The sequence below is a fragment of the Antechinus flavipes genome, chromosome 3 (assembly GCF_016432865.1).
Source record: "Antechinus flavipes isolate AdamAnt ecotype Samford, QLD, Australia chromosome 3, AdamAnt_v2, whole genome shotgun sequence".
Taxonomy (NCBI): Eukaryota; Metazoa; Chordata; class Mammalia; order Dasyuromorphia; family Dasyuridae; genus Antechinus; species Antechinus flavipes.
Window position 1 is genome coordinate 198,142,233 of NC_067400.1, and position 26,160 is coordinate 198,168,392.

The window sequence follows — 26,160 nt, forward strand, 5'->3', positions numbered from 1 at the left end:
TTTATAGTTAGTTATAGTTTGAAATTTATCATCCAATTTGGATTCTTAAAAAAATAAAATCTTTGGATCTTACAGAGAGCTAACAAGAAGTACCAAAAAAGTGGCATAGTTTTACAGGAATTATGTCAAGAATGCTAAATCAGAATAAACTAAAGCTTGTTATGAATGCTTGACTGCAAAATGACTTCCTTAGCTGTTTGGGGAAGGGAGGAGAGAGGAAAATCACACTCTTTGGAATAGATTGAATAGTAAAAAAGTACAAAAATAAGCCATTCCTCTACTTTTTGCTTTTATTTCCTTTACCTAGGGAAATAGTATAACATAGTGGATAGAATGCTAAACTGGGGATCAGAAAAAATTCCAACTCAAGACCTGCTTTGGCACTTCTCAGCTATACAATCTTGGCCAGATTACTTAATTTCACTTAGCCTCAGTTTCTATATCTGTAAAATGTAGATAACCATAGCATTTACTTTATAGGATTGCTGTAAAGATAAAATGGCAATCTATGTAAAGCACTACATATAATTGTTATCACCTAGAAAAAAAATCTGAAGGACATTGGATTAATTTCTGTGAGGAAATGTTTAAGACTCAATCAACCAATCAACAAGCACCATATTTAAAACCATTAGTGTTGTCATCACTTCCATAAATGATGAATATAACAGTCTGATGTTTTTGGTGACATGAGATACCACACATTGTCAAAGTTTGCAATGGACATGTGGACATCTACTCTCTCTCTCTCTGGAATGGCTCATTACCTCCAGCCTTCTCTTAGAAATAGGCCACTGTCATATATTACACTCAAATTCTCTCAAAGGTTCTACTGGTAACTCTACTAAGGGGAAATATGCTGTTCCCACTCACCCCTCTAGCTCTTGAATCCTCAAACTATACTTCTATTTACATAAATCAGCCAATCACAATAATACTTTTAGAACCTGAACATAACCATTTGTTTCATAATAAAGCAAAAAAAATCATAATCACATATCAAAACAATAAAATATATAAAAATCCACACATAAAAGCATCCTGCTCCATAAAATATTCAGCATCTGGGGGAATAGAGAGAAGTATAGTTGTATATTTACAAAAACTTGAAAAGGAAGCTTGGGGGGAGGGGACCCATAAACTTGGAGTAAAGCACAATTCTGGACTTGCAGGCTTAGCTGTTATTAATCCATTTAGGAATATCTGCATCATGTGGAACTGCTTCTCTATTCAGTGTTCATCTGTTGGTCCATACCAAACTTCAGCTGGGCAAATCCTCTTCTCTTTAATATTCTAATTTAGCGTTTATAAGCTCTTTCAACTTAGAATTGCCTTATAAAAGGACATTTGGAAAGCATTACCTCATCATGTGAATAGCAATTCCTTTTGAGCCACAGAATCTCAGAGTAGTTTGACTGATTTTCTCTAGGCTATACTAACCAGACCAGCTAGTTTTATTCACTCACCCACATGTTGCATCGTCCAAACAAAACAATTCATCACAATTCAATTTAAGTTGATTCTTAAGCAAACAAATCTGTCTAGCTCACCTGGATACAAAGTCACTGCAAATCTTCTTCTTTTTTTCCCCTTCTCTTTCTAGAGATTTAGCATAGTCTTTATGGGAATCTTCACCTCTATCCAACCTTAAGTAATGCTTAAGCAATTAGCCTAAGCTTTAGGGAAATAGCTGTCACTGAAGCTTTTGTCCAGTAAGGCGAATTTTCTCTCTCATCAATCAGAAGTTCCTTAGGTGATGCTTTCTGTGAACTGCTTCTAGTTGCCACAGATCCAATAGAACTGTTTTTCAGTTTTCAATTCTTCCCCTCTGGTTCCTATGTCAAGTTCAGTGGTTATTTGGTGACTGAAATGAGGACTTTTTAACTTGATGTGACTCATTTATCATTTAAGAGGTAATAACTTTTCAAGTTTGTTGTATGAAATGAATAGTACTTTTTAAATCACACTTTAATCTCCAAATGTTTGTTTGTCTTTTTTTGTTTGTTTTACTCTCTTAAGTCATAGTTACATGCTAATGAACTGAAGTGCCATAAACTCCTACAGCTACAAATTCTTTCAGAATCCTCCAATCCATTTGATATTATTCAACTGTGTTTCCTTCTAGTCATTATTTTCAGTTTCTAATAAATAAAAGTTCTTTCTCTGCCCCTCCCTTTAAATCATCAAATTGCTCACATCCAAGTGATACTTCTTTCTCAATGGTCAAAGTGATTAAATCTTTATTTTTACATCATGGTTCATTTTCTGTCCAAAGCTGTTCAAATCCCATCTGAAAAATGTGTGTACGTAAGATTTTTACTAAAACAAAGTTCTTTTCCTACTTGTTTTATGCATCAAAATGTTCATCTATAATAACAGTAGCATTTGACAGTTGACATAACTATTTTCTTTTACATAAAAATACTTTTTCTGTCCCTTTCATCACAAACTGCTTCATTTGAATAGAGCAGTGTTTATGAGGGCAATATACTTTTCATAAGCATATGCAAAAGAAATACAAGTTAATTGAGGAGAACAGCACTAGCAGCTAGGTGACCAAGAAAGATTTCAGTAAGAAGATAGCATTTAATATAAGATTTGAAGGAAATAGGGAGCAAAGTAAAATGGTATATAGATTCATTGGCCTGGAGTCAGGCATGAGGAAAACTACTTTTCATGAATTCAAATCCAACCAAAGACATTAACTGTGAGACCTTGTGAAAGTCATTTAACACTATTTTTCCTTAGTTTCCACATCTGTAAAAGAGCTAGAGAAGGAAATGGCAAATCAGTATCTTTCATAAAGAGTATGACACAGGGAGCCAAGATGGCAGAGAAGGCACACATGACTCTCTAAGCTCCTCTCATTACCCTCATAACCAACTATTTAATCCAGCCTCAAAAATAGCTCTTCACTGCTTAAATTCATGAAGATTAGAAGCACTACAATTTACCAGCCATAGTCCATCCGGAAGCTCGCCAGGAAAGGTTTGTCCTGAGGGGCCAGAACAGACTAGCACAGGCAGCGAGAGGCTAGCATCCTGAGCAGACCAGGGGCGGGGGTGATCTCTGTGGCTAGAGAAGTTATAGGGACCACTCTGCTATAGGCTAACTGCTCTGCCTTGATTACAAAGCAGTAAACTGGCAGAGAAATTAAAGTCTAAAACAGAGAGTCCTCTAAAAAACGCCAGAACCTAACGAGATCTGACTATAACCCCTCAAACCCGGAAATGACTCAGACAGACTTTACTGCAGCCCTGCGGCCACATCCTGCAGTTCGGGGCTTTTGTGGGGACAGTTACTAATCTGCACGGCAGGGTGGCACAGCCTGGGCAGCCTCTAATCTGCAGAGTGGGGGGCTCAGCCTGGGGCAATAGAACCTCCCCAACTGACTGTGCTTCCAGGGCAGACACTTCTGGTCCCTGCAAATCCATTCACTGCTCAGCTGCTAATACCCATAGCCCCAGGGCAGGCTTTGGCTTGGGAAGTGAAACTCTCACTGCTCAGCATCTACCCAGGGAAGTGAAACTCTCACTGCTCAGCGTCTACCCCAGGGCAGTCGTTATCTCACACAGCTGGGGTTCTTTGAAGGGCACTTTCCCAGCCCGGCCCTGCAGACCTGAGTTACTTTCGGGTGGGGAACTCTTTCCCAGAGCACTCCAGTACCTCGCTGCTTTTTGTAGCCGGTTGGCAGGACAGCTACCCGTCCATATACCTTTCACTGCTCTGCAGAGGAAGCTGATAACCTCCTGGATCTGAAGGCAGACCTTACAGGCTTTAACAAAATGTGTAAAAAAATCAAAAGAACGATTGATAGTTTCTATACAGAAATAGAACAGCTTTTCAATCCTGAAGAGACAAATAGCAGACAGTCTCCAGATAAAAGAAAAATGGGGAAAGGAAAGAGAAGCTAGGCAAGAAAGTACAGAAAAGGCATATAACTCATTAAAAGAAAAATTTGATAAAGTGGAAAAAGAAAACAACTTCCTGAAATGTGAATTGGAAAAGGTAAAAAACTCCCAAGAAGTACAGGGAAACAGAATTTGCAAATTGGAAAAAGAAAATAATTCACTAAAAAAAAAAAAAATTAGTGAAATGGAAAAAAATTCCATAGAGCAAAACAACTCAATTGGACATATACAAAAAGAAGTTAAAAAAAAGCTAATGAAGAAAATAACTCACTAAAAATCAGAACTGAACAAATAGAAATGACTGATTCATTGAGACATCAAGAATCAATCAAACAAAACCAAAAAAAAATGAAAGATTGGAAAAAAATGTCAAATATTTACTTGGAAAAACAACAGATGTGGAAAATAGATCTAGGAGAGATAACCTGAGGATCATGGACTACTAGAAAATTATGATGAAAAAAAGAGCCTATTTTAGCTATTTTACAGGAAATCATCAAAGAGAACTGCCCAGAAGTAATAGAACCAGAAGGGAAAATAGGCATTGAAAGAATTCATCGAACACCTTCTGAAAAAGACCCTAAAATAAAGGAATATTGCGGCCAAACTTCAGAATTTTCAGACTAAAGAAAAAATTTTACAAGCAGCCAGGAAAAAACAGTTCAAATACTGAGATGCCACAATAAGGGTCACGCAAAATCTGGCTGCCTCAACATTAAAGGATCGAAGGGCCTGGAATCAGATATTCTGAAAGGTAAAAGAACTTGGAATGCAGCCAAGAATAAACTACCCAGATAAGCTGAGTATTTTTTTCCCATGGAAGAAGATGGACATTTAATGAAATAGAGGAATTCCATCTGTTTCTAAGGAAAAAAACAGACTTAAACAAAAAATTTGATCTCCAACAACAGGAATCAAGAAAAGTAGAAAAAGGTAAAAAGAATTCTTGAGAACTGTATTTCTGTTGTGGACATACATAAAAACTATATGTATAATTTGATTTTACCGATATAACATAAAAAAGGGAAGTAGAAATGGAAAGGGGTAGTGTTGGAAAAAAGGGAAGAGGGGAGATAAAAAGAGGGAAACTACATGTGACAATGAGGTAAAGGAAATCTATCATATATAGGGAACTTAGAGGGGGGAGGTACATTGTGTGAATCCTACTCTCATCAGAGTTGGCTCAAAGAGGAAACAATTTACATATTTGTTTTATAGAGATTCTTCTCTCACTTCATTAAAAAGTAGGAGAGGAAAAGGGAGAAGGAAAAAGAGTAATAAGGGAAGGATACAAGAAAGGGGAAAGGATTCAAAGGGAGAAGGAAGGGATACTAAAGAGGGAGAGCTGCGCGACATTAGTGGGACCTATAAGTTTAATACTAGGGAAGAAGGGAAAGAGGGCAAGAAAAAGAAAAGTATAATCTAGGGATATTAGGATAGCAGGAAATACAGAATTGGTTATTTTAACCGTAAATGTGAATGGGATGAATTCTCCCATAAAGAGGAGGCGGATAGCAGACTGGATCAAAAGTCAGAACCCTACAATCTGTTGTTTACAGGAAACACATTTAAAACAGGGAGATACATACAGAGTAAAGGTAAAAGGCTGGAGCAGAATCTATTATGCCTCAGGTGAAGTCAAAAAAGCAGGGGTAGCCATCCTTATCTCAGATCAAGCAAAAGCAAAGATTGATCTAATTAAAAGAGATAAGGAAGAAACTATATCTTGCTTAAGGATACTATAAACAATGAAGCAATATCAGTATTAAACATATATGCACCAAGTGGTATAGCATTTAACTTCCTTAAAGAGAAGTTAAGAGAGTTGCAAGAAGAAATAGACAGCAAAACTATAATAGTGGGAGATCTCAATCTTGCACTCTCAGATTTAGATAAATTAAATCACAAAACAAATAAGAAAGAAATTAAAGAGGTCAATAGAATATTAGAAAAATTAGGTATGATAGATCTCTGGAGAAAACTGAATGGTGACAGAAAGGAGTATACTTTCTTCTCAGCAGTTCATGGAACCTACACAAAAATTGACCATATATTAGGACATAAAGAACTCAAAATTAAATGCAGGAAGGCAGAAGTAGTAAATGCTTTCTTTTCAAATCACAATGCAATAAAAACTACATTCAACAAAAAGTTAGGTGTAAATAGACCAAAAAGTAATTGGAAACTAAATAATCGCATCTTAAAGAATGATTGGGTGAAACAATAGATACAATTAATAATTTCACTCAAGATAATGACAATGATGAGACATCATATCAAAATTTATAGGATGCAGTCAAAGCAATAATAAGGGGAAATTTTATAACCTTAGAGGCTTACTTGAATAAAATAGGAAAAGAGAAGATCAATGAATTGGGCCTGAAACTTAAAAAGTTAGAAAAAGACCAAATTAAAAACCCGCAATCAATTACTAAACTTGAAATTCTAAAATTAAAAGGAGAAATTAATAATATAGAAAGTAAAAAAACTATTGAACTAATAAATAAAACTAAGAGTTAGTTTTACGAAAAAAACCAATAAAATTGATAAACCTTTGGTAAATCTGATTAGAAAAAGGAGAGAGGGAAATCAAATTAGCATTCTTTAAAATGAAAAAGGAGAACTTTCTACCAATGAAGAGGAAATTAAAGAAATAATAAGGGGTTACTTTGCCCAACTTTATGCCAATAAATTTGATAACCTAAGCGAAATGGATGACTACCTCCAAAAATATAGGCTTCCCAGATTATCAGAGGAAGAAGTAAATTGCTTCAATAGTCCCGTTTCAGAAAAAGAAATAGAACAAGCTATTAATCAACTCCCTAAAAAAAAAAATCCCCGGGACCAGATGGATTTACAAGTGAATTCTACCAAACATTCAAAGAACAATTAGCCCCAATGCTTTATAAACTATTTGAAAAAATAGGAAATGAAGGAGTCCTACCAAATTCCTTTTATGACACAGACATGGTACTGATACCTAAACCAGGTAGAGAAAGAAAATTATAGGCCAATCTCCCTAATGAATATTGATGCTAAAATCTTAAATAAGATATTAGCAAAAAGACTACAGAAAATCATCCCCAGGATAATACACCACGATCAAGTAGGATTTATACCAGAATGCAGGGCTGGTTCAATATTAGGAAAACTATCAGTATAATTGGCCATATTAATAATTAAATTAACAAAAACCATATGATCATCTCAATAGATGCAGAAAAAGCATTTGATAAAATCCAACATCCATTCCTATTAAAAACTCTTGAGAGTATAGGAATAAATGGACTTTTCCTTAAAATAATCAGTAGCATCTATTTAAAACCAGCAGTAAGCATCATATGTAACAGGGACAAACTGCAACCATTCCCAATAAGATCAGGAGTGAAACAAGGTTGCCCACTATCACTGTTACTATTTAATATTGTATTAGAAATGCTAGCTTTGGCAATAAGAGTTGAGAAAGAGATTAAAGGAATAAGAATAGGCAATGAGGAAACCAAATTATCACTCTTTGCTGATGATATGATGGTATACTTAGAGAACCCCAGAGACTCTACCAAAAAGTTATTAGAAACAATCCACACCTTCAGCAAAGTTGCAGGATACAAAATAAACCCACATAAGTCATCAGCATTCTTATATATCATTAACAAAACCCAACAGTTAGAGTTACAGAAAGAAATTCCATTTAAAGTAACTACTGATTGTATAAAATATTTCGGAATCTATCTGCCAAGGGAAAATCAGAAACTTTATGAGCAAAACTACAAAACACTTTCCGCACACATTAAGTCTGATCTAACCAACTGGAAAAATATTAAATGCTCTTGTATTGGGCAAGCAAATATAATAAAGATGACAATACTACCTAAATTAATCTATTTATTTAGCACTATACCAATCAGACTCCCAAAAAACTACTTTGATGAACTAGAAAAAATAACAACAAAGTTCATATGGAAAAACAAAAGGTCAAGAATTTCAAGGGAATTAATGAAAAAAAAAAATCAAATGAAGATCTGGCCTAGCTGTACCAGATCTAAAATTATATTATAAAGCAGCAGTTACTAAAACCATCTGGTATTGGCTAAGAAATAGACTAGTTGATCAATGGAATAGGTTAGGTTCAAAGGACAAAACAGCCAATAACTTTAATAATATAGTATTTGACAAACCCAAAGACCCCAGTTTCTGGGATAAGAATGCATTATTTGACAAAAATTTCTGGGAAAATTGGAAATCAGTATGGCAGAAACTAGGCATTGACCCACACTTAACACCGTACACCAAGAGAAGGTCAAAATGGGTTCATGACCTAGGCATAACGAATGAGATTATAAATAAATTGGAAGAGCATAGGATAGTTTACCTCTCAGACCTGTGGAAGAGGAAGGAATTTATGACCAAAGAAGAACTAGAGATCACTATTGACCACAAAATAGAAAATTTTGATTATATCAAATTGAAAAGTTTTGGTACAAACTAAATGCAGACAAGATTAGAAGGGAAACATTAAACGGGGAAAACATTTTTACAATCAAAGGTTCTGATAAAGGCCTCATTTCCAAAATATATAGAGAATTGACTTTAATTTATAAGAAATCAAACCATTCTCCAATTGATAAATGGTCAAAGGATATGAACAGACAATTCTCAGGCAAAGAAATTGAAACTATTTATAGACATATGAAAATATGCTCCAAATCATTATTAATCAGAGAAATGCAAATTAAGACAACTCTGAGATATCACTACACACCTGTCAGATTGGCTAGAGTGACAGGGAAAGATAATGTGGAATGTTGGAGGGGATGTGGGAAAACAGGGACACTGATACATTGTTGGTGGAATTGTGAACACATCCAGCCATTCTGGAGAGCAATCTGGAATTATGCCCAAAAAATTATCAAATTGTGCATACCCTTTGATCCAGCAGTGTTTCTATTGGGCTTATATTCCAAAGAAATACTAAAGAAGGGAAAGGGACCTGTATGTGCCAAAATGTTTGTAGCAGCCCTGTTTGTAGTGGCTAGAAACTGGAAAATGAATGGATGCCCATCAATTGGAGAATGACTGGGTAAATTATGGTATATGAATGTTATGGAATATTATTGTTCTGTAAGGAATGACCAGCAGGATGACTACAGAGAGGCTTGGAGAGACTTACATGAACTGATGCTAAGTGAAATGAGCAGAACCAGGAGATCATTATATACCTCAATAATGATACTGTTTGAGGATGTATTCTGATGGAAGTGGATCTCTTTAATAAAGAGAGCTAATTCAGTTTCAATTGATCAAAGATGGACAGAAGCAGCTACACCCAAAGAAAGAACACTGGGAAATGAATATAAACTGCTTGCATTTTTGTTTTTCTTCCCGGGTTATTTATACCTTCTGAATTCAATTCTCCCTGTGCAACAAGAAAACTGTTCAGTTCTGCACACATGTATTGTATCTAGGATATACTGTAACCTATTCAACATGTAAAGGACTGCTTGCCATCTGGGGGAGGGGATGGAGGGAGGGAGGGGAAAAATCGGAACAGAAGTGAATGCAAAGGATAATGCTGTACAAAATTACCCTGGCATGGATTCTATCAATAAAAAGTTATTTTAAAAAAGAGTATGACACAACTCAAAAATGGCTGAATGAAAAATTGAAGAAAACTAAGGATTTTAGGAAGAGGAAGGGCAGCCCAGTGATGAGTAAGAGAGAGCCAGTGAAAAGAAATATAGTTATATATTATTATCTATAAAAGACAACAAAGATGTCAGTTTGGTTGAACCATAGAATGTATAAAAAGGGGAGCAATGTGTGAAATGCCCATAAAGGTAAGTGGGAACCAAATGCCAGAGAAGTTTGCATAGCTAATTGTTAATTAGTATAAATGATGGCTCTAATTACCACTGGACTGAAACCAAATATCATATTTTACATATAATTATACTTCAAATAGTATAGATTTTAATAAATTGATCACTTTACAGTGATTTTCATACTAATAGGAACTTAGCTGTGTTTGATACTACAAGTAATAGGAAACCAAATGAATTTAGTGAGCAGGATAATGAAATGGCACCATTTATGTTTTAGGAAATCACAAACGAAAAATTATGGATGAGTTGCGATTATTTTTGTGAGGAATACTCATATGAATAACATCACGGACCCATCACCATGTTAAAATATTTCTCTATCAATAAATTATCTTCAGAGTAGAATATATTCTTTCTACAGCAAAAATGACTCACAGGAAATTGAAACCCAAGATAGGTGAGGAGATAATAAGTAAAAGGACACATTGTACTGAAGTAATTTAAATCATTAGTCCCTTATTAAATATATTCCCAGTTTCTGGGGAAAAAAAAGCTTTTTTAATAAGATTGAGGATCCCTGTTGTCAATGACTTTTGAAAAGTCATAGAGACTGGAAAAGTTACTGTAGGACCACAAATAAGCATATACTGTCTCAGCTTTCAAAAATAGGAAGAAGATAGGTTTTTAGTGGTTCTCAACATATGATCTAGAGAATCCTGGGGATCTCTGAAACCCTTTTAGAGGGTCTACAAATTCAAAAATAATTTTTATTTCCAATATGGTAAATGTCTATAAATATAATCCAGATAAACAAAAACTCTTTGAAGAGATCCTCAATAATTTTTAATGGATAAAGATACTGAAAACAAAAGTTGGAGAATTACTGGGCTAGGAAGTTTAATTGCTCCTGGCAGAATTCTAGAATACTTAGATAATTGAAATTATTGAGGTCCCACAGTTGGTCGATCAAAAATAAGCCATGCCAAAGTAACATAATTTTTTTTAAGTCTCTATTTTCCTTAAGGATTCAGGTAGTCATTTGCATGAGATCTATTCTGATGCACTAAATTGCTAGTAACCTCCCCTCTTGAAATTTTTTTCACATTTCATATTATGAGTTAGCGATAAGGAAGAAATCCATTCCAGATATGTAGAACATCAGGGCAAAAATATGGAGATGGGGGGACCTATCTAAAGTCAAACAGTATGTATTAAAAACAAGATTTGAACAGATTTTCTTCTTAATTCACAGATATCACTTCTCTGTCCTCTAGATCATGCTACCACCTCTAGTGTGAATGTTTGTTTATGTGATGACCGCGTATTTAAAATCAGCCGGAGTCAGGAATTCAGGTTAAGGGAAAAATCTTCAATCTTTATTCTCAATAGAAGGGAGGGAGGATTGTGGTAGCAATATGGGCAGCTGCGACAGGAAGCCAGCTAGCAAAGGGGGATTAGAGATGAAAGGCCGTTGCAATGGCAAAGCGAGCAGCTGTGTCAAGACGCCAGCCAGCAGTCTCTCCTTCCGCTTCCCTTCCCACTCCCTTGCCTCCACCCACCAAAAACGTCATTTCCTATACAACACATCGGAACTTGCACAAAGAGTGGGCGGGGCCATTTTTTCTCCAAGCATATATATTAATAGAGTATGGCTCAATTACTATTTAGCCTCACGTGCTTGGGACCTCAGGGTATCAACTCGAGCCTCAGCCCATTACATCCCCCGCTTTCTTTTGTTTTAGAACACAGGTGTCATGCCATCCCTGACTCCTCAGGAAGGTCAGAGTTTACAAATAAGATTTGTAATTATTAAGATTGAGAAATTATTCTGACTCCAAACGTGCCTCATTGTCCCTAAAATTTGATTTCAAAAAAATAAAAAAGCATCTAGAGATGATAGGAGTGTCTTTATACATCATTTTGTCTGACCCTCTCAATTTATAAATGAAGGAAAGAGTTAAATGACTTACCTAACATAATACCGCCAAGTTTTAAAGAGTCTTCTAACATTTCTCTAGGATTTATTATGTGCCATTTATTATGTGTAGGATTTACACTGCTAAACACTTTACAAATCTTATCTTATTTGATCTTCACAACAATCTTGGGACCCAGGTGCTATTAAACTGAGGCATATGGAGGTTTAATTCTGGGTCCTATATCACTATATCACACTGACCTTCTTATTTTCCTATTAACATATCTTAAGAGGTATCTTCTTTCCTTCTCTCTTCAATTTTATTTCCTTACCCCCACCTGATTTCTCTGACAGTCAATCATCTTTGCACCAGAGGAGCTGCTATTTGAAAATTCTTTGGTTAGTCCAACAATCCAATGGATAATTACGCTATGATATATCTATTTTGTAAGTTTTGCAGTTTGTATTTCTTAAAATGGAGCACATAGACCCCCTCACTATCACATTTCTCTCTAATAATGAGGTTCTGATATTTACCATATAATTAGGGAATATAACTGGTCGAACAAAATTATGAAAATATACTTTGTAAAGATACTGTATACATCTCCAAATTAACAATCCTGTCCCAACTTCATCAGGACATCAGCTGCCACACTTTCTCCCAACTTGTCTTCCACAGCAAGCTCTAATATTATTGTATTCATGCAAAAGAGTATGCTCAAGAGTTTATCTAAGTCCAACTGCAATATTCTGCAAGGATCTGCATTTCTTCAATCCTCACATTACCCATGTACCTGTCTAACATACTTCCTCCTGAAGATAATATAAATTCCTTTGCAGGAAAAAGTATTGGAAACCACTCCCCTTTCTTACTTCAGAGATTTGTTGAATTCTCCAATAAGAGGAATCGGTCAAGATTTAGACCTTATATTACAGAAAATCATCCCCAGGATAATACACTATGACCAAGTAGGATTTACACCAGGAATGCAGGGCTGGTTCAATATTAGGAAAACTATTAACATAATTGACTATATCAACAACCAAACAAACAAAAACCATATGATCATCTCAATAGATGCAGAAAAAGCATTTGATAAAATCCAACAGCCATTCCTAATAAAAACACTTGAGAGCATAGGAATAAAAGGACTTTTCCTTAAAATAGTTAGGAGCATATATTTTAAACCTTCAGTAAGCATCATATGCAATGGGGAAAAACTGGAACCTTTTCCAGTAAGATCTGGAGTAAAACAAGGTTGCCCACTATCACCATTATTATTCAATATTGTATTAGAAACACTAGCCTCTGCAATAAGAGTCGAGAAAGAGATTAAAGGAATTAGAGTAGGCAATGAGGAAACCAAACTATCACTCTTTGCAGATGATATGATGGTATACCTAGAAAACCCCAGAGATTCTACTAAAAAGCTATTAGAAATAATTCATAATTTTAGCAAAGTAGCAGGATACAAAATAAATCCCCATAAATCCTCAGCATTCTTATACACCACCAACAAAATCCAAGAGCAAGAGATACAAAGAGAAATTCCATTCAAAATAACTGTTGATAGCATACCTACCAAAGGAAAGTCAGGAATTATATGAGCAAAATTACAAAAAAGTTTTCACACAAATAAAGTCAGACTTAAATAATTGGAAAAATATTAAGTGCTCTTGGATAGGCCGAGCGAATATAATAAAGATGACAATACTCCCTAAACTAATCTATTTATTTAGTGCTATACCAATCAGACTTCCAAGAAAATATTTTAATGATTTAGAAAAAATAACAACAAAATTCATATGGAACAATAAAAAGTCGAGAATCTTAAGGGAATTAATGAAAAAAAAATCAAATGAAGGTGGTCTAGCTGTACCTGATCTAAAATTATATTATAAAGCGGCAGTCACCAAAACCATTTGGTATTGGCTTAGAAATAGATTAGTTGATCAGTGGAAAAGGTTAGGTTCACAAGACAGAATAGTCAACTATAGCAATCTAGTGTTTGACAAACCCAAAGATTCTAAATTTTGGGATAAGATTTCATTATTTGATAAAAACTGCTGGGATAACTGGAAATTAGTATGGCAGAAATTAGGCAAGGACCCACACTTAACACCACATACCAAGATAAGATCAAAATGGGTCCATGATCTAGGCATAAAGAATGAGATTATAAATAAATTAGAGGAACATAGGATAGTTTATCTCTCAGACTTGTGGAGGAGAAAGAAATTTGTGACCAAAGATGAACTAGAGACCATTACCGATCACAAAATAGAAAATTTTGATTATATCAAATTAAAAAGCCTTTGTACAAACAGAACGAATGCAAACAAGATTAGTAGGGAAGCAACAAACTGGGAAAACATCTTTACAATTAAAGGTTCTGATAAAGGCCTCATTTCCAAAATATATAGAGAACTGACTCAAATTTATAAAAAATCAAGCCATTCTCCAATTGATAAATGGTCAAAGGATATGAACAGACAATTTTCAGATGAAGAAATTGAAACTATTACCACTCACATGAAAGAGTGTTCCAAATCACTATTGATCAGAGAAATGCAAATTAAGACAACTCTGAGATATCACTACACACCTGTCAGATTGGCTAAGATGACAGGAAATAATAATGATGAATGTTGGAGGGGATGCGTGAAAACGGGGACACTGATGCATTGTTGGTGGAGTTGTGAACGAATCCAGCCATTCTGGAGAGCAATCTGGAATTATGCCCAAAAAGTTATCAAACTGTGCATACCCTTTGATCCAGCAGTGTTTCTATTGGGCTTATACCCCAAAGAGATACTAAAAAAGGGAAAGGGACCTGTATGTGCCAAAATGTTTGTAGCAGCCCTGTCTGTAGTGGCTAGAAACTGGAAAATGAATGGATGCCCATCAATTGGAGAATGGCTGGGTAAATTGTGGTATATGAATGTTATGGAATATTATTGCTCTGTAAGGAATGACCAGCAGGATGAATACAGAGAGGCTTGGAGAGACCTACATGGACTGATGCTAAGTGAGATGAGCAGAACCAGGAGATCATTATACACTTCGACAACGATATTGTATGAGGATGTATTCTGATGGAAGTGGATTTCTCTGACAAAGAGACTTAACTGAGTTTCATTGGATAAATGATGGACAGAAACAGCTACACCCAAAGAAGGAATACTGGGAAATGAATGTGAACTATTTGATTTTTGATTTTCTTCCCGAGTTATTTTTACCTTCTGAATCCAATTCTCCCTGTGCAGCGGGAGAACTGTTCGGTTCTGCAAATATGTATTGTATCTAGGATATACTGCAACATATTTAACATATATAGGACTGCTTGCCATCTTGGGGGGGGGAGGAGGGAGGGAGGGGAAAAAACGAAACATAAGTGATTGCAAGGGATAATGCTGTGTAAAAATTATCCTGGCATGGATTCTGTCAATACAAAGTTATTATTAAATAAAATTAAATTAAAAAAAAGATTTAGACCTTATTACCTTAGCATACACCAACCCCTATGTCTAGAATGTTTGCCATCCTCTACCTTTTTCTTAGATCCACTAATTTTCTTCAAAGCTTACTTCTACATACTACCTCTTATAAGAAGCCTTTTCTGATACCTTAGATATTAATAATTCTGCTTCACTTTTTGTTTTCTTGTCTTAAGAACATTTACTCTCTTAAAAACTGAGGAGTCCTCTTTCAAGGAATTTTTGTTTAATCATAAAATTGCACTAAAACTTTTAAAGCACCTTGTAATGTGTAGAAACTTGCCTATTTGTTTATTGCTGCAGTGGAATAAAAGATCCTTGAGGAAATAAACTTATTCATATCTCCCGTGACTAGCACAGTGTGTATATATGTAAGTAGGTATCAAATAAGTGTTTATAGGATTGGAAATGGAATTTAATTCAGTGATCGAGTGACTCTATTACTGTTGTTCTCACTATTAAGATGTCTCTCCCTACCTGCTGAGGAAATACAATTCTCAGTGTTTAGTGCTGTTTAATTCTTTGAGATCACTGGAATATCACATTTCATGTATTGAAAGATGCTACTGTATTTCATAACTCTTGATGATTAAAAGAATTAACTGGACTTTTCTCCCTGCGAATGAAATACTCTGTTGTTATCATTTTTCCATGCTAATTTCCATGGAGCTTTGTCAGAGAGGACATAGGTGAATGGCTCTGGAAAGATGGAGCCATTAAATAAATCCTAAGTAAAAAATCATCTGCAGAAGTGGTAGGGAGGTAGGGAGGAAGAGAGAGCATGGCAAACGAGAGTGGGGAGGAGAATGGGAGACATGAAAGGGAAAAATGTGCCACTGTATGCAGTACCAGTATTTTTAACTCTTATTAGTGTTAGCTTTCTCACTGGGGCTTTTTCCAAATAGTAGATTTTATTTTTGTTTAAGGCCATAAAGAGTGATAGGAGGCTGCTTTGGAAAATTCTGTCCATGTTCAGTGTTTAGCTATATGTACTCAGAAGCAGGGCAATCCTCCCATAATGTATATTTTTAATTCTATTGCATGACCGTAGCACAGTGTCCTACATTTTCTAGCAGAGATTCTCTCTAGAGAGAAGTAGGGGAAAACCTCATTTAAAAAGATGTCCTCCAGAATAGTGCTTAGTACTTATCACTTAGTAAGTGATACATCACTTGCCATTTGCATAGTAGTACCTGCCACTGAATTATTATCAAGAGTATTTCAGGATTGTTACTCTTCCGGAGGAAACAGGTAAAAAGGACCCTAATTTATACGACTCTGAAGAACCCCATTAACACCGTCCTATTACAAGCAAACAAAATCGGCATTCAAGATGCTAATTATAAATTTAATAAATGGCTAAAAAAGCAACATGAATCTGAGCAGAGCGGAAGGAAAGGAGGTTATGAAAGGTTTTTCATGTTTAAAGGATTTTTAAAGCGCAGAAAATATATTTAGCGTTCCTTAACTTTTTGATCTTAGACTTTCTTTACATACTTAAAAATTATAAAAGACAACTTTCTCAAAGAACTTTTATTTATATGAGTTATTTGTTGTTCAGACATGTCAGTCACATCCAATTTTCTTGGTAGAGATACTGAAGTGGTTTGTCATTTCCTTCTCCAGCTCATTTTATAGATGAACAATCTGAGGCAAACAGGATTTAATGACTTGTCCAGGGTCACACAGTAATAAATATCTGAGGCTGTATTTGAACCAGGTCTTCTCATCCCTATGCCCAACACTCCATCCACTCTTTCACTTTGTTGCCCTATGTGGTTTATAGTTATCAATATGTATTGTATTAAAAATTAAAATGTCTTAGAGTTATAATATAATAGTTTTGATCTTGAAGATCACCTGAAAAGTCCTTGGGGACCCCCAGCAGTTTTTGGACTATACTTTGAGATCTATGGTAATAATAAATCAGTTAAATTTATAGGCTGCCAATGTTCAACAACTTATGGTGTCAATGAGCTGAGTCATTTACCAGCTATGTGACACTGAGCAAGTGACAACTTCTTTCAGACTTAATTTCTTTTTTTTTTTTTAATTTTTATTTAATAATTACTTTATATTGACAGAATCCATGCCAGGGTAATTTTTTTTTACAACATTATCCTTTGCACTCGTTTCTGTTCCAATTTTTTCCCCTCCCTCCTTCCACCCCCTCCCCTAGATGGCAAGCAGTCCTTTATATGTTGGCTATGTTGCAGTATATCCTAGATACAATATATGTTTGCAGAACCGAACAGTTTTCTTATTGCATAGGGAGAATTGGATTCAGAAGGTATAAATAACCCGGGAAGAAAAACAAAAATGCAGATAGTTCACATTCATTTCCCAGTGTTCTTTCTTTGGGTGTAGCTGCTTTTGTCCGTCATTTATCAATTGAAATTCAGTTAGGTCTCTTTGTCAAAGAAATCCACTTCCATCAAAATATGTCCTCATACAATATTGTTGTCGAAGTGTATAATGATCTCCTGGTTCTGCTCATTTCACTTAGCATCAGTTCATGTACAGACTTAATTTCTTAATCTGCAAAATGGAAATAATAGCATTCCCCCACCCACAGGATTATTGTGTAATATATAAGACAATTTATAAAATTTAAAAGCATATATAAATGATAGCTGTTATCATTAGATTTGGAGACCAAATTCAAATTCTTGCTCTCCTACTTATTGCCTATGAGACCTCACTTTTTAATTATAAAACAAAGGGACTGGACTAGATGATCTATAGTCTGGATCTCTTCTAGAATCTATGGATCTATAATTCACTCTGCTTTAGAAATAAAAGCAATCATAGTCATTCTGTAATCCAATGTCATCATTTTGTAAACAACAAAAAAATTAGTTTTCTTGGTTCTAAAAGACAGTACAGAGAAGCTCTTTGAATCATCCAAGGTGACAGAGGCAGATGCAGACCAAGGGCTCAAACTAATTGAGGATCCCTAGATGCTGCCTTGCCACTTTTGCATTTCAATTCCCCATTAACCATTTTTATTCCATCTTTTCAAGTTTAAAAATCACACTTCTGAGTACAGAAAGGAGATGCAAAATAAGAATTGATTAATGCTGTTTTTCTGTCATCTGGTATCATCACACTTCCTGAGCAGTGATCCTAGGCCTTCTTCCATCTTCTTACTTCCAGAATATATTTTAAAGGCTTTTTTTGTATTGTTGTCTAGTTATTTTTGAAATGCCTTTACCATTTTACTAATCCTTTCTGAAATACTCTTATTTTATTTTAATGGAGGGGGGTAGTTATGATACATACACCTGTGATTGTTTTCCTCCCACCCCAGTTGATTAAATAGTAGAAGATAAGAGGCTAATAACAGAAACAATGGGGCAGTTAGTGATGCAGTAGTTAGAGCAGTCCTGATTTCAAATCTGACCTCAGACATTACCCTGTGAAAGCCACTTGATCCTGTTTGCCTCAGTTTCCTCATCTGTAAAATGAACTGAAAAGGCAATGACAAAATCACTCCAATATCTTTGCCAAGAAAACCTTAAGCCATACACAATTGAAAATAACTAAAAAAAAAAAGTCAGTGATATATTAAAGTCTTAAAGGAAAGTTTATATTTATATATGAACACATATTTATAATATGTTTTATACCTTTTATTGAGGTATGAAGAAATTATCTATTCAAAATTGATGGAATTAGAGGGCAATTAGACATTGGTTGATTAGGGATTAGTCATGTCCTTTAGATCTTTAAAAACTGAAGTGCTTAGAGCTTGGTCAGAAATTAAAGATGTCAAGGTCATCCACAGGGTCCTCGGCCATCACCAGTCATCTTGACTTTTGTCTTGCCACTGGACTTGGAGGACTGTCAAAGAGAGAGTAAGGTTCATGACTTTGTGTAATTCTGCAACTCTTAAATTCAGTTCATGCTTGAGTAAAGATATCAATCAATCATGATGTTAGTGATCCTCTTTGAGAACAACAGACCAAAAAAAAAACAAATTATGGGAAGTGAGCCCCAGTTTTATTGGGAGGAAGAATATTTTATTATTTTTGTTCTCAAAATGCCATCTTGATAAATGTCTTTACTTTGAGCTAATTGTGTCCTCTGCCTGGAAGTATCACTTGTAGAGAGTTTATGAATTATAAATTCAAGAGAGAGCACCCCCAGACTACATCAAACTTAGGATGCACTATCTCTAAGATACTCAACTTATGGAGCTGAAAAAAGATTGGGAAAGGGGAAATCCCACATTAATGAGCATATGTTATATTTTATTACATCTAGTTCTTACTTTCTTAGCTAAAATTGTAACATGAAATTTCAAGGTCGATTAACTTTCAAAAACAGTTTTGTAGTTACTAGCTATGCCAAAGAACATATTAGGATTTTTTTATGGGAGTGGGGAAGGGAAGGAATAAGACAATGCATTAAATCAACTTGAAAGGTAACAAGAATGTCTTCCTGTTGTAGCAAATTACACCATATAAGGAAAAAAATGATGAATTAACAGCTTGCATATGAATGTACAACAAATTTTACTCTTTTTAAAACCTGTTTTGAGAGTAACCAACAATGACTTAGCAAAGGAGCAATCTCAGCCACCTTATGATGCAAACATCTACATACTCAGTGATACACTGTAGTCAGCTGATCCAGCTGGAGAACCAATTATTAAATTTTCTGTGTGAGCATTTGCAAATTGGCAAACACTACAAATCAGGGATTGATTTACTATTTTGCATGTTGTTTAGACATTAAAAAGTGATAGCAAAAGTATAAATAATAAATATTGAATTTATAAGGGTGTCATGCCTATTTTTTTTCTGGAGCATCAATTGTCAAATACTTAGTACCATATTCTTGCATGTGGTTTGCCCATTATGGCAAATAAGATTCAGTAAAAAAAAATGGTCATTTTGTTCCTTTTGAAAATAGATCTTCAAGTTTGACCTGCAGAGCTTAGAAATATAATTTCCAAGTTTGAAATACAGAGCCACAGGGCTCAAAAATGCTGTCTATGACCATGAAACTACATGAAGAATACAATAGAGAATCAGTGGTGATCTTGGCAACCTCACTCTAATATTTGCAAATGCCCAAACTGTGAAGGAATTTAGGTGCTTTCAGTGATTGGCAAAATATTGCTACTCCAATTCCTACTTGGTAATCGAAGTGTAGTGTTATTTTACCCAAAGAATTGGAATGTAGCTAATTTGGATGCCTACAGGACAGAACAGAAGGTCTCAATATATTCTGATTCAAGAACAAAATAGTTATAACTATATGTATGAAAAAGAGAGCCTCCTTCTAGCATCCAAAATTAGAGGGACAATGCCAAAATATCAAAAGAAAAAGTAAACAACTAGGACAATACAACAAAGAAAAGGAAAAGCATAAGAGGCTGGTCATTCTGGGAATCTACCTAGCACCACCACCACAACTGCCCTGAATAAAACAAAGGCTGACATGGAAGCTGTTCCTGTTTCCAAGAATAATACCTGATTTTCCTGCTTCCTCATTTTTTTTTTTTGTCACTTTGAGAAGAAGAAGGAAAGAGGAAGTGGTAGAAGAAGAAAAGAAGAAAGATGGAAAGGAGTAGGAGGGGGAAGAGAAGAAGGAAAAGAAAGAGGAGGAAGAGAAAAAGGAGAAGGGTAAGAAGCAGCAGGAGGAGAAAAGGGAGGAGGAAGAAAAGGAAGAAGAACAGGAGGAGGAGGAAAGGAAAGACAGAGATGCGAAGGAAGAAAGGAAGGAAAGAAGGAAGGAAGGGTGAGAGAAAAGGAAGGAAGGAAGAAGAAAGGAAAGAAGAAAGAGAACAAATTGGCTAAGAAATGATGAAAGAGAAAAATTATTTGTCTAAAAGATTTTTTGATGTTTTTTATTTCACCAAAATAAGCATAAGTAAATCCTGAATATCCTGGATATAGAATAAGCCAATAGTTTTCTGGTAGGAGTAGATTTGATGAGTGATTGGAACAAGCTCTATCTGAAGCAAAGGTCTTAGACAACTTCCATTCCCATTGTCTCTCCCAGCAGCAGAATTTTGAAAATCCCATTCCTCCTTAATAGTCTGGTGAGGGTTTTGATTAAGTGGAAAGTCACACCTGTGGAAATACCGGATGCTGGGATCTACCAAGTGACCTACGCTGAGATAGTGTCCTCCCTCACCACTGCTAGAAAAGTTTGGGGGATAGGATGGGGAAGACCTGAGTTACACACACTTTATTCAATGCATTCAGTGTAGTAACATTTTGTTAGGACTAGAATTTTTTCATAAATCTATATCCAAGGGTCCAAACATATCCAACAATTCAATTTAGCTCATTCCAACTCAAGAAATAATCATTAAGTTCTTAGTATGAGCTGGACATTGAAATATAAAGACAAAAACTAAAGCCTTTTTCCTCTTATAACTTAAATCCTATTTGACATTCTTTTTACATGCAAATATCAGTCCTATGTACATGAAAGAAAATTCAGCTGTATGAAAGCCCATGCTAATCTGATTACATTTTTAAAACCAACTCTACTCCAATATTGAGCTAAGAATTAACTCGAAATTGATGTTACTTTTAACTACCATGGCTAAATATTCAGAATTTTCATTTTCATTATGTACTTACCTAATGCTTCTGATATTGCAAGTAGGGATCATTTCATTCTTTGTATTTGTACTTCCTAGCACGTAAGAGATAGTTAATAAATGTGTTGATTAATTGATTCTATATTGATTTGGGTAGACAACACATTTTAGACCTTTTTATCAAAGTGCAGCTTTGCTCTTATGAGTGATTATGCTTAATACATGTTAGGATATTAATAAGTATAATAATGATTTATTCTCTATAGAACTTTTGATTGGGGACTGAGCTCAATGGCATCAACAACTGGGCGAAGATCAGCAGACATATCTTCAAATCCCAAGTATGCTACTGATTTGCTATCTGACCCTAAGCAAATCATCTCAACTTCAGTTGTTTCATCTGAACAATGAAGAGGTTCACCCAAATGGTCTCTAGAGTATCTTCTAGCTTGAATGATCTGTACTTTTCACTTTATATGCAAATCCTTGTTCATACTAATGCACTAGAACTAGTACATAGTAAATGACTAAATAAATGTGTGTTTAATTAATCCTTGCAGTTCATTATTTTTCCTATTGAATATTAATCACTTTTCCCAACAATAATAATAACTAGCTTACATTTATGTCATGCTTTAAGATTGATAAAGTGCTTTACAAATAGTATCTCAGTCTATCCACATAACAACCGTCAGAAGTAGATGTCATTAATACCTTCATTTTACAGAGGAGGAAATTGAGGCCCAATGAGGGAGATTCAGAGACTTGTCCAGAGTCATACAACCAGTATATGGTCTAAAACCCAATTTAAGTCATTTTTTCCTGCCTATACCCCTCGAGCTCTATCCATAATACCACATACTTGCCTAATATAACCTTAAAAAGCAACAATTGTCTATTGGATTTAAAGTTTCATTATTAATGTCTTTGACTCTTTCTCCAAAGCAGGAAGTTTTTTTCCTTTCTGATTTTCCTTCTAATCTTTACAAAGAACTTAACAAAGCAGATTTTCAAACGATGATGATGATGAAGATGATGCTGAGAATATAACTAGCGGCAAAGTATACTCATCAAAATTTTCCTTTGCTATGTGTTCTGTCTGTCAAAAAAAGAAAAAAGATCTTAGTTAACTATAAATGAATTGCAGGGTCCTGAAAAGTTGGTGTTATTAATGTTCAAAATCTGCTTGCTGTTCTCTTCTGCCATCTAGTGGATTTATAAAGCATGGCTCAAGAGATCTTGCTTAAAACACACACACATATATGCACAAAATTACTATATTCCCACTGAGGAAGTAGGAAGATTTCAAAAATGCCAAACGAAATAAACAAATGATTTTGTTCCTCCCATTATCATTGCAAAGAAATTTTTATAATTTTCTTAAAAGATGCTGCAAATGTTATTAAAAATTAAATATAATACATGAAGTGTTATTTATATCTTCTAAATTCAAACTACTGAAAAATCAGAAAATAGCTAAACTGTATAGGTTAAACCTTAATTTTCTCTTTTCAGTGAGCTCAGCTGTTAGAATGAAAGCTTTAAAAACATAAATATTGAGTAATTTAAAGTTCTCTTACACAAAAATTGTCTATTTTAGTTGCATTTTTAGCATGTCAAGAGATTTATAGGAAAACATTAAGATATAACTGAAATGATTACAGATAGAAAGAAAAGAAAAGAAATTCAGTTCTACTCTGTTCAATGCTGATTTAGCAAAATACTTCTCAATTCAATATTTATTTTATTATAATTATTATATTTACAAATTAAATGAAATGTTAAATGACTGCTGAATAGTATTTGATTTTAATATTCCAAATCTGGAACTTTCATCAAAAGGCAAAACATCCAATATCTCTAATGAATAAAATGTTTTCTTTCCTATAAAGTGTGACTTCTTTTTAACAATGCTGTTTCACCTTAGAGAAATTCACTAACAGTTTAAAAATATTCCATTTAAATTGCCAAGCCATTATGGAATATTCAGAAATTTTTTGTCAGAAAGATCTTTAATGATGGTAATGCCAAGTTTGAAATGGAACTGGAATTCTCTACTGTGAATCAACTGAGTAATCTACAACATATTTTCCAGGGCGAAAAAATCCCCATAAGATGGACAGCCCCAGAAGCTATTGCCTACAGGAAGTTCTCATCAGCTAGTGATGCATGGAGCTATGGCATTGTCATGTGGGAGGTGATGTCCTATGGAGAAAGACCTTACTGGGAAATGTCCAACCAAGATGTAAGTGCCTCAGATATGTGAGTTTAAAGTTACTTTTACTCTGTAGGTATTTAGTCTTTAACGAAAGAAATTAAAACTTACAAAAATAAAATAAAATAATATCAGAACAATGGTTTGTCCTTAGAAGTCTCCCCTCACCCCTCTTCAATTTTCTTTTTTGTTAAATTCCCCCATTAGACTGTAAGTTGTTTGAGGGCAAGGGACTATCTAACTTTTAATATTTGTGCCAAGTACCTGGTACATAGTAAGCACTTAATAAATATTGACTGACTGATTAAATCTATCATAACTTTATCCAAAAAAAGATGAGAACGAGATGATACTGAATAGTATTTATGTGGGGGTTAAAATTCCATTTTAAAAACAATTTACCAGCACATTCTTGCTCAGAGACTACATCTCTTTCCATGAGATGATGTTGATGGTCCCTCTAATAGCAACTACTACTCGAGATAGTATAGCTAGTAAAGTGCAATTAAGTCAAAAAAGGAACAGCAGGCAACATTAAACGATCAAATCCCAAGAGAGCTAATGTCCAAGAAAGAACCAGCACTAGTAGAATAGGAAGAAGCTCAAGCTAATAAATTGTATTACAAGACCTGAATCTTGTGTTTTCCTGACCTGATATTATTATAAAACTGTTCAATTTGAAGCTATTTCAAGCACTGTCTGCATCCTAATACAACCTAATTTAGGTACATGATGCTTAGATAGTTCTATTTTCCAGAAAGTGAATTCATGTTTGAAAGTGACTAGGAGAAGGAAAAAAAAAATCTTCTACCTCAATTTCTTTTTCTTCTCCTTCCAGGATCTTTCCAATAGTAACTGAAGATACACTTTTATTTGTTTTCTTAGGTTCATTTCAGGATAGAATGATAAGTTGGATTGGGGTTTTCTTTTCTAAAAAATTTTAGGGGTACCTGAATTTATTCACTTCCTCAAGCATGAAAATAGGAGGGGGAACTTTTATATTTTATTATAATTCCTACTTCTCTTATTGTAATTCTGCAATCTTTTTTGAGTATGGGTCAGTGCTTGCACTGACAGCATAAGATATGTAAAAATCTACTTACCCAGACAGGAATGCCATAAGATTTTATGATTCAGAGAGTTCAGCTATTTCAAACTTGGGACTCTTATTACACATTTTTCAGACTTCAATTGATTAAAGGATATTGCCTTGAAACAGTCATTTAAGACACAAATAATTGCTTAACATAATCATTATCACTAATTCTACTTTCCATATGATTAAAGAACCATCTGTCTTAGTTTGATTATCAAAGCAATTACTGAAAGGATCTATTCCTCACCATATTTTCCAACTGATTCTGCAATTGGTATTATAAAGACAACTGATATTTTAATTAAGTACAAGGTAATTAAACTATCAGGGCAGGTAATTGGTTCATTGGATAAAGTGTCAGACCAGAAGTCTCTTCTTGAGTTCAAATCTGACTTCAGACACTTGCTGTGTGACTCTGGGCAAGTGATTTAACCTTCTTATGCTCAGCTTCCTCATATGTAAAATGATCTGGAAAAAGAAATGGCAAACCACTCCAGTATCTTTGCCAGAAAACTCCAAATAGGATTACAAGTAGTCAGACATGATTGAAATAACTGAACAACAAAATTAAACTATCACTTTAAGTACCTTTGCTACACTAGTTGGAATAATCAGAAAAATAAGACTGTCATGCAATCATTCACCACTATAAACAAAGTCGAGCAATATTGGGGAGAAGATAACAGAAAATATTCAGCTACCACTTTCTAAGTTCTAGAGCTATTTCTAACTATCTAGAGCTCTAATTTAGAGCTATTTCCAGAGCTAAAATCTAATTCTTGAATTCTATGAGAAACTTGATATTTTTTCAACATTTTCAAGAATTTGAATTTATACTTTTTCTCAGACAGGAGAAATTTTTAATAATATTTTCTTACATTCACAGTCATAATTTTTCAACTCACATGATCCTATTCAATTCTATGATCTTTTGAAACTTTGTTTATATGGTAATCATATTTAACAAGTATTTATTAAACACATCCTGTGTTCAAGTCTTTGTCAGTCAATAAACACTTATAAAATACCTATGATGTTCCAGGCAGTATGCTAAGCACTCAGACACAAAAGGAGGTGAAAAAAATGGTACTTTCCTTCGAAGACCTCTCAATCTAACAGTTATTTATTTATTTAT

The 26,160-nt window shown here is 34.6% G+C and overlaps 1 protein-coding gene across 1 annotated transcript in view; it reads left to right on the forward strand.

The window, feature by feature from the left end:
* The window catches only part of EPHA6 (EPH receptor A6), a 983,513-nt gene that overhangs the window by 925,074 nt on the left and 32,279 nt on the right, over positions 1–26,160 (forward strand). Inside the window, 1 exon segment of the mRNA XM_051984381.1 lies at positions 23,810–23,959. Within this exon segment, the coding sequence (XP_051840341.1) occupies positions 23,810–23,959 (150 nt within the window).